We start from the raw sequence: 17,581 nt of genomic DNA, 5'->3' as shown, positions 1-17,581 counted from the left end.
GTTAGCTCAGGGAATCTAATAGTGAGTGTGATGACGGGGCTCCTGGCTCCCTGGAACTCCCAGTCTGGGGGGTGTGCGTGTGTGTGCGTGAGTGATGGGGATGGATAAGCCAACAAGCATTTGTAACAGCCATCATATACGCTAATGCTGGTGAAGCAGAGGGTGCCAAGAGCGCTTGAATTGGAACTGAGTGAGTCCTTTCTTCTACCTGTCTGTGCACCAAGTCAGGAAATGTGCTCCATGCTGGGACTCTGGGATGCCTAAGATACAGTCCCAGCCCTCGGGAGCCCAGCGTCCAGCATTCACAGGTGACTCCATTGCACTGTGATCGGTGCCATAGGATGCAAGGATGCAGGAGGCGGACAGCTGACAATTTGGTCAGGTAGCATCTGAACTCAGCAGAAATGCAAAAAAACACCTAGGGTGTTGCTAGCCTAAACAGAGGTCTATCAGGGATATACAAATGAAGTCACTTGTACTTGGAAAAAATCCCCAGACACAACTCAAATGGCTATTGTCCAGGTCGACAACAACCTTCGGTGGCAAATCAAGCAACTTCTCTTTTCTCCTGTCACTCAACCTCTCAGCATTTGACCAGGTCTATGAAACGCTTTCTTCTCTTGGCTTCCATGTCATCATCTCTGCTGTTTTTCCTGCCCGATCACTGGCCACTCCCCTTCGAACTCACCCTAAATTTTGACCCTTCCCTTTTCCAGTTCAATCCACCAGCAAATTCTGTCTGCCTCTAGACTTCCAAAACGGGTCTCAAGTTTGTCCTTTCCTGTCCATCTGCACAGCGATGCCTTAGTCCCTATGAGGTCTCCCAGGCTGCAAACAGCCAGAGGGATGCTCTGAAAACATAAACCCGATTCTATCTTTCCTTCACTCAACACCCTCCCTGTCTTCTCACAACACCCAGAATAAAACCCAAACTCCAGACTCTGGCCCAGCCAGAGTCCAGATCTGGTCCCACGCACCTCCTTGAGGCCCTCAAATGCACCTCGCCTGCTGTGCTTTCTGCCGGGACACTCTCGTGCTGGCTCTTCCTAAGGCTTGATGGCATCTTTGTTTATGTCATTTAACCTACCAGAGCGTAGGCTTCAAGGAAGCCACACACCCTCCTCTGTCTCGTTCACCACCGTATCTGTAGCACTAGAACAAGGCTTGGCACACAGTAGGTGTTCAATAAATATTTTTCAGATAAATGAATGAATCAAAGTTATGTGACTCTGAAGAAGGTAATCCAAGAGATTCAGCCTTCAGGAATTAGGCTTTGATGAGATTATAAATCTTTTAAAATTAAAGATGAATTCAATAATCTTTTTTTTTTCTTAAAGATTGGCCCTGAGCTAACATCTGTTGCCAATCTTTTTCTTTTTCTTTTCTTCTTCTCCCCCAAATCCCCCAGTACATAGTTATATCTTCTAGTTGTGGGTCCTTCTGGTTCTGCTGTGGGGGATGCTGCCTCAGCAGGGCCTAATGAGCAGTGCTAGGTCCACGCCCAGGATCCGAACCAGCAAAACCCTGGGCTGCCAAACCGGAGCGTGCAAACTTAACCACTCGGTCACTGAGCTGGCCCTGAATTCAATAATCTTGAGGTTATGAAGTTCTCATTAATCTATCTCCAAATTTGAGCTGAACATTACCTCTGCTATTTGTTTATTTATAACATCTCTATTTAATTCCCAGAAACATGCAAAAAAGGGAATTTCATTGAATTTAGAAGAAATCACCTACTATTTGTGGGTCTCATGGAGCTGCTCATTTGTGGGACATAAACAAGAAAACTACAGGCAGAACTGATGGTGGGGCCCACTCCACCTCTTCTACAAGCTTCCTTCTTTTTACTTTTTGATATTTAAAGGTCTATTCCAAATACAGTGGCTAACGCTCTAAACACAGTCACTATAACAGAGTTATTCGTCGCTCCCTCCTTCCTTCAAAATCGTGCCCAACTTCTTCAGCTATGCCAGCAAGCAGACAAGATCAGGGGCATGGGTTAGAAAGATGAGAAAGAGACAGGGAGCCCAGCTTCCCCAGGCACCTGTCATTTAGCCTCCAGCATCCTACAGGGGGACAAAAGCGATCTTCCTTATAAAAATTTAGTTACGATGCCACAGGGAGTTCAAGATCCAAAACATTTGACCAGCATTGTGGTTAAAGGGATCTGGAGCCAGCCACAGGTTGGAATCCTGGTTCTGCCGCTTGCCTCAGCCAGATCTTGAGCAAATTTCTTACATCCTCTAAGTTTCCCTTTCCTTGGGTGTAAGATGGGGATAATACGACTACAGCAACTTAGGGTGGCGATAGGATTAAACAATACCTAAAAAGCTAAGCACACGTAAGTGCTCAATAAGTGTATGAGCTTTCTTGTTATTGCTATTTTTCTCTTCCATCAGCAAAGTGAAAAGAAAAGCCAGGGTTTGGGACCAGGTCAACCTGCCATGTCCTAGCTAGCATTAACTCTAATCTGAGCGGTAGCAAGTTCAAAATATAAAAATTTGAAGTGGAGCAAAACATCTTCCTTCCTTGTAGATTCTCTCAGTTGTGATGCTTGACTTAAGGTCTATTTGTTACTCAGTCCATCCTTCCTTTCCTTAAGGATCGCCTTAGGATCTATTATAGAGACTTCCTTGGGCTCTGTCACACGACCCGCACGTTACCAGGGACGATGGAAAGATGAAAGAAGAAGAAACAACAGTAGACATTGCTTCTGATCATAAGAATACTAACAAAATAAAGTTGACACACAATCCACACGCTCTTGCCAAGTCTTACTAATTCATACTGTCAGACTTGACAATGAATATGTTGGATGAGACCAATTTCCTTTATTTTATACTTCTCTGGTGTAAATAGCCTAGTCTAAAAGACAACTAACAGTAACAACAGAAATTTAATCTCAACAAACAAATCCAACTTAGTTGACCCAAAAACCCCAGCCCCATGATGTGGCAATCGACACCTTCAGAGAGGAAGTCCCGCAGGATAATTAGCCGGCGATGACAGCCGGGAAGCCCAGGGGGCACTGACATGGGCTCAGAAGCACAAAGGGTTTGTTTCCCCCTCAACTAGAGGTCACCCGGAGATCGAGAAAATAAAAAGAACAATTGCAGGAAGCCCTGAAACCTCATTAATGAGGCTCCCATGGGTAGCACGGCTGGGCTATGCCGCTCTCCGTCCCCAACCAGTGCCAGCATCTGGATGTGCTGAGAAGGAATGGAGGTGCCAGCCTCCAGGAGTGCGTCGTGTCACTCAATTATTCCGCGGCTCAGCCTCTCCGCTTTGGCTCACAGTTCATTAAATTCTACTGCATCGCCATCAACATGCAAAACAGCGACTTGAAGGGCATTCAAAAATATAATCAGGAAAGCGAATCAAAAAGCCCTCTCTGAGAGAGAGGAAAAAAAATTAATCCTCTCTTGTCTGTTAAATGACATCCAGTTTCTTTGGTTCTAATACGTTTTTTTTTTTAAGTAGCAGTGACATCCAAGGATTATCTCTGTGTGACGGATGGGGTGTGGGGCTGCCTGGTTCTCTGCTTGGAGGGCGGGCACCGAATGTGGCTGAAACATTGTGAAAGCTCTGTGTACACGGATGTGTTATTTTTCGGCCTTTTATTCTTTTTTGATTCTGAGGTGGGAAGGACCGTAACTTAGGGACTTCTGCAGGATAGCTCGTTCCAAGCTTTGCGTATGACTGGGATGGGGTAGGCATTCTGATGACCAGCTCTATGGAAACCAAAATAGTGAACTTTCTGCATGCGGCCATGTGATTTCACCAAGTTATTTCTGGGCTGAGTGTGCACATGCACACACACACATTTTAATTTGGAGAAAAATGTAAATACAGAAGGGCACAGAATATGATACGACAAGTGGGGGTGTTATATTTTATGACAGTGGTTTTCACCTGGGGGTGATTTTGGGGCAATGCCTGGGGATGGTTTTGGCTGTCTCGCCTGCGGGCGGGGGGCTGCTATGGGCAACTAGTGGCTAGAGGCCAGGGAAGCTGTTCGATATCCCACGACGCACAGGACGCCAGCATAATAGAATTATCCAGCCCCAAATGTGACTAGTGCTGCTGTTGAGAAACCCCGCCTTACAGGGTTCATTATGTTACTATGTTACGAGATAAGGACGGAAAAACTCATACTCCTTTCATTTGGGTGAATCATACAACTTCATAAACGTTCAGCCCAATTATAAAACTACAACTTGGATGTGCCTATTACTTTTCTCGTTAATTACAATATTCCAAATTGATTAAAAATACGCAACTACTAAACGTGAATAACAACATTTTTTCCATTGTAGGCACTGGCACCTCCTTGTTTTGAGCTCACTTACGTGCCTGTGCACACAGACAGGACCTCCTTACACACACACATGCATGCACCCACGCGCACGCTACACACACAGAGGAGTTTGGGGGGAAGAAACAGCCACAGCACCCTCTCTGGGCTGAGGCTGGGACCCACCACAGCACCGACACATGAGGAAGAACCACAAACAGCACCCTCCCACTCTGCAGTGGTCGTAAGTGAAAACACTTTGGACAAGATCTCACTATAAATCTCTGTAGCTTATTGCTTGGTCAATGATAGCTTAAATATTTTTTTAAGCAAACTTTGTTCCACTACTTTACTAAGCACTTTCCATATGCGAGTTCCTCTAATCATCATAACCACCTTAGATAAATACTATCCCCATTTTAAGAATAAGGAAAATGAAGCACAGAGAGACAAAGTAACCTGCCCAAGGCCACACAGCTAATAAGTGGTAGAGCTGGAACTTGAATCAAAGCAGACTGACCCCAGAGAGCTTATTCCCAACCCCTCACATCATGTCAGCGCATCAAGCCACAGCTAAGCGGACCAGATGGCTGTGAGGGACCGGGAAGCCTGCTGAGCAGGATCAGGCCCCCCACGGTGACACTTTTGGTTTCTGTTTCTCCCTTTCTGCGAATATTCCTAAATAACCTCATCAGCTCACTAAGGAACTTTGGGAACAAACCAATCCCTCAAGATGCCACATCTCCTGGCTCGAGGTTTAAAAAGCGTCTAACGGGGGTGGGGGTGGGGGGCCTGCCACGTGGTGTTGTGGTTGAATTTGCATGCTCTGCTTTGGTGGCCCAGGCTCGCAGGTTCGGGTCCTGGGGGTGGACCTACACCACTCATCAGCCATGCTGTGGTGGCATCCCACATACAAAATAGAGAAAGATTGGCATGGATGTTAGCTCAGGGCTAATCTTCCTCAGGAAAAAAAAGAAGATTGGCAACAGATGTTAGCTCAGAGCAAATCTTCCTCAGCAAAAAAAAAAGCATCTAAATGGCCCTTGCACAGACTTATGAAACAGACCAAGGGAGCCAGCATGGGTAGGGCGGCACAGAAGGTGGCTCCCAGAGAGCCTGCACTCCCAGACAAGCAGAGGGTCTCCTGAGCAGTGGCCATGTCTGCTTTTTACCAGCTTGGTGCACAAAGTCAGGAGCAACAGGAACGTGGCCAGTCCTGGGACGGGGACTTCACATGACCCCTCTTTGGCCAGGCGGCCAAGGCTGACGGACCCTGGCAGGGACCCCAGAGAGATCCTGGGAGCTTCGTGGCACCTGCAAAGGAGCCGACGTTGGGGCCTACTGTGAATGGAAACCGTATTTATGAAGCTAGAGCCTCAGGACTCCTGGCAACGTAATCATCTCCAGGCCGACAACTCCTGCCTCTGAGAGTGTGGGAAGGCGAGATGAATCACAGGCCGGCCTGCAGGCTGACCTCAGCATGCACATCCCCCGAGACGGGGCAAGCAACGAAGACAGGAAGCACTTGACTGAATTGGTTTTCCCATTTTTCATAAGAAACATTCAACTTAATAAAAAATGGCCACACTTTATTGACAGTAATAGCTACGCTTTCTTTATTTCCTCGCCGTGTGCCAGGAAACTACTTTCTCTCTGTTCGGCACAGTCACTCTGCAAGGCAGGAAGCATCACCTTCATTTTAGAGGAAAATGAGACTCAGAAAGGTCATGTCATTAGCCCAAGGTCACACAGCTAGCAAACGTTAGTCAAGATTGTAGCCTGGGTCTCTTTGACTTCAAAATTCATGATTTTTCCACTCTGGCTTTCAACTTTTCACATTACCACCAGCCTCCAAAGTCACCAGAACCAACTGCCTCAATACACACACACATACGTTTTTCAGTTTAACTTAACCAGGACACTGAGATCTCAAATCTGTCACACACCCATGTCTCTGTATAGGCCATGATGCTCCAAATCCAGGAGCCGAACCACAGGCGCTGACAATGAGCCAGTTTCCAAGAGAACACATAGCCCAGGCCCCTGTCATTTAAAAGGTGACAAGTCCAGCGTCTCAGGCTGGGCACAGGCCAAGCTGGGATTCGGCCCCAGGAGTGCTGGCCCCCGGACAGTGTCCCTGTCACTGCTCCACCGAGTTCTTTCGACAGTAAGAGGGGATGAAGTGTGTCCAGCTGGGGGCAATAGGGAAAGATGCTGTGGGGAGAAGCGGGGACGAAATGAACCCATGCTCTGGGCCTGTCTGCAGGAAGGGGTCTCCTGCCAGGCATTTTGCACCAGCGACCCCAAGAGGCAGGCAGAGTACTCATTTTACAGACAAGGTGGGGAGACGGGAGGTCCCCCACCCAAGGTCACGCAGTTAACGGGGCGGTCATCTGAATTGCCTTGTCTGCCTCCAAAGCCCATGTTCTCTCCACTATGACAAACTTCACACGCTGCTACGGAGCCCCTGCGGGCTGGGAGGTCAGGGGCGCTCCAGGCTCAAGCCCCCGCCCCAAGTTCAACCTCAGAGGCTCTGCTTTGCATATATAGTTATAGATTGGGGTTCTACATAAGATTCCAGAAAAAAAGCTCTGCTGCTAACCAAATCGAGTGTGAAGCCCATGCACATGACCATCTGCCACCTGGGAAGTGGAAGGGTCAGGTCTTGGAGTGGGGGGCAGGCCAGGGAGGGCGAGCAATCCATCAGAGGCAGCAAGGGACGAGGGCGATGTCAGCAAGCAGCATCACCTCCCCGTCTGGAGTGACACTGCCTGCATTCAGAATCAGTCTCTCCCCGGCCTCGCCTGGAGACGTTGGGCGAGGCACCCCTGAGCCTCAGCTTGCTCAAGTTCAAAACGAGCATCCTATTGGCACTGACTTCCCAGGGCTGTGGAGAAGGTCGCGTGCTCAAAGGCAGGGAGAGCATGCAGCACGGGGCCTGGCACTCAGCGCACAGTGCTCTTACTGACTTGCTGAAAACAGCAAGGCCAGTCCTAGGAGGGAACAGGGCAGGAAGAGAGACATCATGGATCTGCTGTCCCCGAGGAGTCAGTGTGCTTCCAGCTCTGCCTGCATTCTCCCGGCCTCGGGAAACATGGGCCGTGAATCGATGAGACACACACCAAAAGATGAGTGAGGTTCTGGTGCCTCCGTCTGCTGAGTCATGGCCGCATCCGCATCCCTGCTTGTCAGCTGGTTCAGCAAGATGCTCAACAGAGTCTGGGCTTTGAGGTCAGTAACCCCAAACCCCCAAAGTAATTTACTGCCATTGCCCAGAGCAGGTGGCCACAAAACCCTCAGCTCTGTCCCTAAGCGCCGCTCGGCTCTTGCAGCAAAAGGCCTAGGACAGAAGGAGGCACCGGTGCCAGCAGAGCCAAGCCCTTGGCTGGCCAGATGGGACCCTGCGTGGGGCAGGATTCTGCAGGGCACTCTGGGGCCCGGGGTCCCTTTCAGGTTCCTTCCATCAAAGACTCTGCCAGTGAATTAAGTTCCCAGGAAAGGTTTGGATGGCTTAGGGGATTTTCCTCTGTCTCGTTTGCTGCTCTACCCCAGTGCCCAGAGCAGCAGCACATCCCTGGGAATGAATGAGTGACGATCCCATTCTGGGGGACTGAGCCCCCCCATCTTCATAAGACAGAAGCAACCGACCATGGAGCTCCCACGGCTGTTCACTGACCGACTAGCTGTGTGGGATCTTCTCGGCACTGCTCTGTTTTTGATGCCCCCACCTGTCATCTCAGCTGGTCGCACCCTCACCGCCCGACAGTTCCCTCTGGAGAGGTCTGACCTTTTCTCTCTTCCCAGCGGAAGGGAGGGTCATTTGCTGCAGAGCGCTGAGCAGGAAGGTCAGCTCGCGCCAGAACACGCCCCGCTCCTTTCCTCTCCCTCTGCCGGAAACAAAAATGCTACAGCCAGAAGCGCTCACAGCAGTCACTCCTCGTGGAAGAGATGAGGAGACCAAAGTCTGGAGACAGTGAGCGAGCAGCCCAAGGTCACAGAGCTGGCTGCAGGGAGGGGCAGGGGGCTGGCCCCTGCACAGAGCCCTTTGTCTAGCACTTTCTAGGGGCCGCTCTGCCGGTGCGGGTGAGAAAGTCACGGAAGTGCCCCTGAAGCCTGAATTCTCTTCCTACTGATTATAGACACAAAACACACCTACAGTCTGTACACAGACACAGTTTATATCATATACACATCTACACGGTCACAAATGATGTTAGGATACACATAAACTACTCTATAGTCCCAAATACATCTAACCAAGAGCCTAGATCAGCTCAACTCCCTTTACTTTATGCTTAGTTCTTACAGAATAGTGATAACTGAAGGGGTGGGGGGATCAGCAATGCTGAGCGTGAGAAAGAGGAAACGTGTAAACGTGTAAAAGCCTATTCGGTATTATAATTGCTTTGATTTTTTCTAGGCACAATATTTAATGTGCTTTGAAATTTAACAGAACGAAGGGCATTCGGATTCTCTGTTCATCCAAAGGGAGGATGGCTTAAATAGAAAGATTGGGAAATGCTGTTCTAGAGCTCATGGCTTATTACAGCTTTGGAGATCGTCTGGTCCAAGACCCCATTTCAAGATAAGGAGACTTCCATCCAGAGAGGTTAAGTCACTGCCTGTGGGAGGTCAGCAGCTGCTTATTCGTGCCCGAGGGAGCAGCCACGTGGCCTCTATCTGTTCTATGTCCATGGCGTCTACATTGAAGGGGAGCCCAGGATCTGCTGTTGAGCAGCTAAAGGGAATTTACTGCACCAAGGAAGTCCAGATACAGAGGGAAAGCGAGTTCCCAAACACATCTGGCCTTTATTAATGAGGATGATTCCTGGAAAAAGAGAAGCTGAAGCCAAGGCTTGACTACAGGCATTTGCTGGAGGCAGCACCTTGCTGACTCCACGCTGGGCTGCCCTCGGTCCCTGCCCCTCCTCTGTGTAAATCCAGGGAGACCTCGTCTGGCCCTCTCTTTCAGGGGGACGAATGCCAGGCTGCGGGAGCGAATCCTCAGGCCATCGCTCTCCCTCCCCTTTGTCACCTGTGGAGGCCACCAAAAGGTTGGGCAATGGTTTCACTCTAGTTCCATCCATCTAACCAAGTCGTAGGTTTTCTCTCGTCTATTCTGACAGGACCGAGCAGTTGGCAGAAGCACTCCAGCTCCTACAGAGTTCCCCGGGGAGCAGAGGCAGAGCCCCAGGAAGAATTCACCCACAGCCTCAGGCTAAGACACACACAGGGCCAGCCCCGCCCGGGAGCTAAGGGGGAGGTGGCCGTCCCCGGAGTGGCGGCCGCAAACGTGTGCAGGAGTCCACTTACCGCAGTGCGACTGGAACACCTGCGGCTTGACGACCTGGTGACAGGCACTGCACACCACGAGATAGAAGTCGTCGTGCGCCGGGTAATGGCCAAACAAGTGCATATCTGCGGGGGAAACGAAAACAGGTGTCTTTGAAAAAGCAAGCAGGTCTCAGAAGGGGTGCCGTCTCTTCTTGGAATTTCCTCGAGGACAGGTGGGAAGGTAATCATCTTTCCTGGAGGGAACGTGGTTTGTCCTAACGCACGCAGCTCCCCAGCACCCAGAGATGAGACTGCCTCGGGGACTCCCTCCTCAGCCCACCCTGCAGACGGGCTGCTCCGGCTGTGGGTGCAGGCAGTGGGGCTGGGGGCTGCCCTGGGTCTCGTGCCATGGGGACCGCCCGTCCTGAGAGGCAGCCCCAGTGTGAGCTGCGACCCAGTGAGGTTCTAGCTATTTTACGATGGCGGGAACTCTCCCAAACCCATTTCCACTAAAGCTGAGGTCGCCCAGGTGAGTGAGGGGCGAGGAGGCCTGGGGAGAGAGGAGGCGTCTGCCTGGGTTTCCCCAACACCAGAGGGACATGCCAGGTCAAGGAAGTGCGCAGACAAGTGGCTCATCTGCTGCCAGCCTGATCCATTCTTCACTTGGCAAACAGTTACCAAGTGCCCAGGGGTGCCAGGACCTGTGCCGAGGTAACTGCTGGATGAGAACCAGGGCCCTGCTCTCCTGGAACTCAGCGGGGCAGAAGAAAGAAACGCCAAGCAGGTAACCATACAAGTCGTCATTCGTTGTCACTGTGGTACGCACTGAGGAGGAGATGGAGGGTCCCCTGAGAGTGTGTGGACCTCACCTGTCTGAGGTATTGAAGTGGCTGCCCTGAGGAGGGGGCATTTCAGCTGAGACCTTAGGATGAGTTGGGGTTAGATAAACAGAGAGCCAGGGGAGGGAGAGGAAAGTTCCAGGTCAGTCAAGGAAGGAGCTTCTGTATGTGGGAGGAGCCTCTGACTGGAACAGAAGAACAAGGGGAAAGCCTGGAAGACAAAAGCCTTGTGGCCTGAGGTAAGCATTGTGACCCTGATGTTAAGAACATTGGGAAGCTACTGAAGGTTTTTAAGCAAAGAAGTGACATGATCAGATATACGCTGTTGAAAGACCAGTTACGTGGCCCATAGCTAAGAGATATGAACGTGTATGTCTACCCAAAACGTTGTACACACATGTTCATAGCATTAGTATTCACAATAGCCCCAAAGTGGAAACAACCCAGATATCCATTAACCACTGAATGGATAAACAAAATGTGGTACAACCAGGCAATGGAACACTATTTAGCCACGAAAAGGAATGAAGTGTCGATACCCGCCACAACATGGGTGAACCTTGAAAACATGATGCTAAGTGGAGGAGCCAGACACAAAAGCCCACACCGTGTCTGAATCCATTTGCATGAAAGTCCCAGAACAGGCAAAGCTACAGAGGCAGAAAGTAGATGAGTGCTGGCCTTGGGCTGTGGGGCTGGAGGGAACTGGGGGGTGACTGCTAAAAGGTGCAGGGTTTCTTTTTGGGGTAATAAAAACGTTCCAAGATTGAGAGTGGCGATGGTTGCACAACGCTGTGAATACACTACAAACCGCTGAACTGTGAATTGTGTGGGTGACTTGTGTGATACGTGAATTACATCTCTAAGAGCTGCTGGAGGAAAAAAAAAAGGGCAGTGCTGAGGACCCCGTGGTCACAGCTCCTTGTGCACCAGAGGATGGAGGCAGGTCCCGGGGGGCACCTCGGCCGCCTCTTCTGAGCTCTAGAGTCCCCTGGGCTCTGAGAGCTGGGTGCTCATGACCACTGATGGGGTGATGGAGGAACCAAGAGACACAATATGCAGGAAAATGCTTTCTGTCGACACCTCCTCAACTTCCTCTCCCCAGCCCCTTCACCCTCATTTTCTAGAGTCAGCCTGTGTCCTTAATGAAACCCAGCAAACCCAGGACGCTTCCCCAGCTGCAGGGCGGGGCCACAGGGAAGAGCACAGTTCCTCTTGCTGTGAGAACGGCTCATCTATACCCCAGCAAAGGCTCTGTGCCCTCCCCTCAGGGCATGCCTGCTGTCAGCCGGCCAGCAGCAGAGACCCCCTGGAGGAGGCCTGTGATGGAAGGGTGGGTCCACTTCTCCCCCACGGGCTCACGTGCCCGGGGCCTGAGGACCCTGCTGTTGCTGTCCCCACAGTGGGTGACGGGGCAGGGCGGGCACACAGGCCCAGTGCATTTTTTATGTGTCGGTGGCCCCGGGTGTGGCCTGTTATTTCCCCTCTCTAGGACTCGCCTCTATTTCCACTTCTGACTAAGCCTTGTCACCGGAGGGGAGCATTATTAGTCAGCACCTGGTGGGTGGGGGGGGGTGGGGGGGTGAGGGTGGGGAGAGGGGGCTGTGACAAGAATCTTGACCAGTCAGGAGGCCCAGGCTGGGCCCACCCACCGAGTTCCAGACCCTTGAGCAGCGTCTCAGTCCTCAACTGCTCACACCACTCCTGTTCTATTTTTTATTTACTTTTATAACATATATCCTTATTTTCAATAACAAAAGTGACCCAGGTTCTTTAAAGATACATCTGAAAAATACAGAAAAGACAGAAGAAATTAAAAAGAAGTCACTGGCACCTTCGCGAACACTTCGCCTCCCGTTTAGATTTAGTCACATTTTTCTATCTAGGAACATGTGAAACTAGAAGCCGGCGAGGGCTAAGACATTTATTTATTCCACGAGCGTTTATGGAGCTGCCTCACATCCTTTCTGCAACAGATCAAGCTATAAAGGAAGGAAAGCAATTCATTAATCAAAAAAAAAAAAATTGAAAAAAACAAGCAGCAACTAAAATTTCTTGAGCACCTACTCTGTGCCAGAAACTGCACCGTTTGCGGGAGCTGGGACGGCAGAGTGTGGGCCATGTGGCTCTGCAGCTGCGTTGTGCCAGACTGATGACCCGTCAGAGGCCTGTCAGGACTCGGCTGGATGTCCCACTTCTTCCGCATTCCTTCAGGAATCTGTAAGAGCCTGCCTCGCCCCCAGCCCCACCTCTTAAGTTGAGAGTTGAAGGCAAGGGTTAGGCTAGCCAGAGACTGGCCACCTGGGGGGTGTTCCGGTTCAGGCCCTTCACCCCACTGTCCTTGTCTTGGTTTCCTCCAGTGCGGCTACAACCTTGCACGTGGCCGCTGTGCGTGTCTCCTGCAGAAAGTGAGAGGACCAGCTTGCCTGCTTGATCATTCCTCGGTGGTCTGACCTTGGAATCTCCTCCACAGGCTGCCCAGGTTCTGAGAGCCGGCAGATGGGGAGCAAGCTAAGGGCGCCTGGACTCTCGCAAGACCAGCACGACACGTGGTCGGGCGACCACGGTCAGTGCACGGTCTGCTCAGGGAGGAGGGAGGAAAGATGGGGAGAATTGAAAACTATTCCGTGGGGCACAACGCCAGGTAGTCTGTGAATTAATTCTCTTTCTCTCAATTTGCCACCCAACTAAAACATTCAGTGTGCAGTTACCAGCAAAAACATGGGCGTGTTGAAGCGGGCTTGTAGCAGCATGCAAGAGCCACCTGTGCGTGTGTCTTCCCAGCTCCCTGTGCAGAGATCGCACGGGGGTAGCTTGAAATCAGACATCCCGGGAGTGTTTATACCACGGAAATGGGCAAGCACTACAAATCAGGTCTTTTCTTTTGGAGAGCCCAGTTGTTAATCATTTAGCAGTGCACCACCCAATAAGGATGGGAAAAAAGGGAAAAGTGAAACCGCTTGTAACAATGCCTTGTAGTGATGACCACTGTTGACGTCTGAATACATATCCTTCTGGACTTTGTTCCATCATCATCTTAGTTAATCCTCATGATTAACCTACGGAGTTGCCATCATCTTCACTTTCCAGGCAACAAAACCAAGGTAAAGTAATTTGCTTGAGATTCCACGACAGTGCCTGGTAAAGCTGGATGAGATTCCAGGACACTGCCTCTAAAGCCAATGTTCCCTCCGTAGCCAAAGGCTGCTTCTTTCATAACAGAGCAAGATGCCATTTTGCAGATGAAGAAACCAGTTTGGAAGGGTTGCCCGGATGACTAAGGGCTGTCGCAAGGGTCCATGGGAGCTGCTCATCTGAGCACAGGTCTGGGGTCAGAGGAGGAGTTTCGAGCACAGTGCTCATTGCTGTGCGAACTCAGGGAAGGCCCAAACTTTCTGGGCATCAGGTTCCTCATCTATGAAGTGGGGCCAGCAGTTCCTGCCTCATGGGGTTGCTGTGAAGGCTCGCAAAAGCTGCCTGGCCTTGTATTTTCTTCCACCAGGCATTTGGGAGGGAGTGTGGAGAAAGCTTGAAGCAAGGTCATCTCCCTTATTTTTCAAAACAAACTACTTCTCTCTCCAGTGGGAGAGTCCCTGCTCCAGGAAACACATTCTTTGACTCTCCCCCACGACCATCCCGGGAAGCCTGGGGGTCCCTCCGACCTGCACAATTTCCTGTGTGTGCATGTGCACACTGGCACATGTGTGTGGACAGATGAGGGCTGAGAGCCACCGGGAGGCCTCTCTCTCTAGGCTGTGGTTGGTTCCTGAGAAAACGTGCACAAAGATGATGAGACTTTGCCCAGTTTCAAACACAGTGGTCAACCACCTCCCAAACAGACAAAGCCAAACCTGTCTTTTTGGCCCATTTTGCCCCTGCAAATGGATCAACTATAGGGTGCCAGCACCACCATGGCATTATCACAGAGGCAACCTTAGTCATCCTCCTGGCCTGGCCATAGGCACGGAGGGAGCAAGCTCCCTTGGGGGAAATAGAGGTATACTTGCTTCTAGGCCAGTATTTTTCTGTTTTTGACCCCAATCTACTATCCACATATCCATCCATCCATTCACCCATCCATCTAACCCTCTATCATCTATCCTTGGAACGTGTATGTTACACTCTGATATATTCTCTACTATTCTGTTCTACGTCTGTTCTAAATTAATTTCAGGACCCTTCAATGGGTCACAAATCAAAGTTTGAAAAACAGTCTTCAAGGCAATCCAGTGAGTCAGGGGCAGAGCTGACTGGGGATTTATGGAGGTCTGAGCTGGGCCTCGGTGGTCACCTGGGAGTCAGAAGCCTTGAACCACATCCCGAGTGCCAGCTATACGCTGGAGCCTGCTGGACCAGCTCACCAGAGCTGACAGTGTCCCTTCCTGACCCAGCACTCAGTGAGGCACGTTCGTGGCTTGAATCAGCCGTGGGGGGGATCCAGCATCCACTACAAACCAAGGCGGAGAGTTTGGTTGTTAAAAGTTTTACCAGCACACGGCTGACTAGCACCCACTCTGGCATCACCCTTCCCTGGGTCAATTTCCCTAGTTGTAAAAATGAAGAAAATTATCTTCATCATCTGCCACCCTGGGATGGAGAAAGGCTTTTGTGAACTCGGGAGGAAACTACAGCAATATAAAGTTATGGTTATGGTACGATTAACCCAAGCACTTGTGCATAAAGGCTACAGCTTGTCCAGGGTCTGGTGGCGAGAAGGAGGGAGAGAGTAGGGGGAGTGGGAGGAGAGAATGAAGTTACTGGAGGTCTTTCCAGTGTCTGTCAGCTTCATGCTTACTCGTCAAGTGTTACTCATGGAGATTATTCAAAGATTAGGCTCACAGCATTGCACTAATGCTGCGCCCAAATTTATCACGCAGGCTGTTCTCAGTACCCCTACTGGAAGCAGATGGTAGTCCACTTCTCTGACTCAGCCTCTGGTACAACGCTCAGTGGTGGCAGAGCCCATTGTCAACCGCATTCACGTCATCCACTTCGTCTGGCATCCTCGGCCTGCTTCCTGATGGCACTAATGCTTCCAGCAGGGCCTTCGTCTGGCTCTCACAGCGCCACCTCGCCTGAACGCCCCCTCCCTCCCGCCCCTCTGCTCCTCGCCTCTCCCAGATGGCACAGGAGGGACGGAGGGCGTGGAGCCCAGCTGTGATGGATGGAGAGACAAGGTTTAGGACAAGAGAATGGTTTCCACGAAAGTAAAATAACAACGCTGAGTTCCTGGTGTCGCTGCTTAACTGTTTCCTAAGTCAATATTGAAAAAGAAACGGGTAGAATGGGCGCAGCATCTTATTCAAGACAAACAGCCTTCAGAGGGGAACACTTTTGATAAGCAAAGTCCTGCCTGTGCGGAAACTCTAGTTTATATCCCGCATTCACTTTCTGAAAATGGCTGCAGTTAAGGAAAAGGCAGGGTGACACTTCCAATTCATGACTTGCACAGGCCTTGTTTCTAAGATGGGAAGACAGCTGGTTTTGTGGATTCAGGATCAAACCAGAGGCAGTGTGCTTTTGAGTTCGCCCCTGGACACCTTCCAAAGCCTGAGACTTTGACATCAGGAAGCAACAACTGGTGAGAGCTCAAAGGATGAAAAACTTAAGAACGAGCGAGTGAGGCTTGATTCCTTCCTTCTGCAAGTGGGAACGCTGAGCAAAGCCCAGCTGCCTGGAGAAGCCGCAAGCAGCAGACTTGCTTCTAAGGCAGTGGAACAGCTCCGACCGCAGGCAAAGGAAGACAGCAAAACGGACAACTTCGAATTTTAGTGTCTGCAAAAAATAAATAAAGCCCCAGAAAATGGCCTTAGGTTTCCCCAAAAGTATTTTCCAGGGCTACGAAACCACCCCAGCTGCTCTAGGAATTAGAAAAACGTCAAGGTAGCATACCCCACAATACTCTAGTAGAATGACAATTTCATACAATTTAAAAATTATGCTCCCCTTCTTAACTGACGCTAAGAAAATACTGGAATGGAAAAAAACTGAGATTGTATTTATGGAATTTCAACACACAAGCCCTTTCTAGGAAGGTAGCCGTGAGCCCTGCCTCTGCCTGTAGGGGGGGGTGACTGGACACACAGACGTGAGTGGGACCTGAGGATGTGACAATGCTGTGATGATGGCTAGAGCTCCAGATGCCACTGGACTTCCCTGAAAAACTATGAGACAGATGAGCTGGTGGCTGGCCCTGGTTTTGATCTGTGGGCCTCCACTTACATCAACTCACACGGGGGAGACGATGGGGAAAGACAGTCAGCGCGGTTCAAGGACACACACGGCTTCCCCTAAGCACATCCCCACCTGGACACAGAGGGCACCTGCAAGAATGCGGCCACCTCAGGAGGAGCACCTCTCACACCCGGAGAGGCTATCCCAAGAGCCTGCCTTTCCCCATCAGTCTTGATACGCTCCTGCTACAGTCTTCATTAACCTGTCTCCTCTCTCTGCTGGTGGAGTTTTCAGCTGCATTCTAATCACTTATGTCAAATGCAAAGCTTGAGGGGATATAAGAAACGTTTCTCCTTTGCTCCGACTGTGTGATTCTATTTGTTCCCCAGCTCCAAAACCTCCTTAAATTCAGGGAACACAACAACTGGGGGTTTTCAAAGCAACAACCTCACACCCGATATCCCCACTGCCCCAGCAGAACATTGAGCTCCCCTCTGGGAAAACGCAAAAAAATGCGGTCACTTTCCATTTTTTCAGATCTCTGCAAACCCAGGGCCTGACTGTGAGAGCTTCGGAAACAACGAAATCTGGAAACGGAAACTGAAACACGAGGACTAGAAAAGCAAGCGAGGTGAGCTCTCCAGCATCCTCGAGGGAGGGTGGGTGGGAGAGGAGCTTTACCAAGGCCACATGCCTCCCGTTGGTCTGGCCAGCGGAAGGCACCCTCGTGCAAGGATGGAGCCAGGAGGTAGGCCCCGTAGCAGGTAGAAGCTCCCCATTATGCTGCATGAACCATTCCCTCCTGATCCCCAGCCCAACCAAGCCACAACCCCAACCAGCCAACCTGGCCACACCAGAGAGCCTAATACCTCTTTCCTCAGGAGAGGGCTTGGCAGTCATGCCCTCACGGTGGACTGAGGCAAGGGGGGCTGTACTGGGACCCTGGGGTGCTCCCTGAGGCCTCAGGCAGGCCCCTCTCACCAGCTTCTTCTCCGGCTTC

At 50.7% G+C, this 17,581-nt stretch overlaps 1 protein-coding gene across 8 annotated transcripts in view; it reads right to left on the bottom strand.

Moving 5' to 3' along the window:
• ATXN7L1 (ataxin 7 like 1) overlaps window positions 1-17,581 on the bottom strand; it is a 220,861-nt gene that overhangs the window by 129,090 nt on the left and 74,190 nt on the right. For all 8 annotated transcript variants that reach the window (XM_014831849.3, XM_044769764.2, XM_044769770.2 and 5 more), the window contains one exon: window positions 9,608-9,712. In XM_014831849.3, the coding sequence (XP_014687335.1) occupies window positions 9,608-9,712 (105 nt within the window). The remainder of the gene's footprint in view (window positions 1-9,607; window positions 9,713-17,581) is intronic.

The sequence above is a fragment of the Equus asinus genome, chromosome 1 (genome assembly GCF_041296235.1).
Source record: "Equus asinus isolate D_3611 breed Donkey chromosome 1, EquAss-T2T_v2, whole genome shotgun sequence".
Lineage (NCBI taxonomy): Eukaryota > Metazoa > Chordata > Mammalia > Perissodactyla > Equidae > Equus > Equus asinus.
This window is presented reverse-complemented; position numbering and strand designations above follow the sequence as displayed.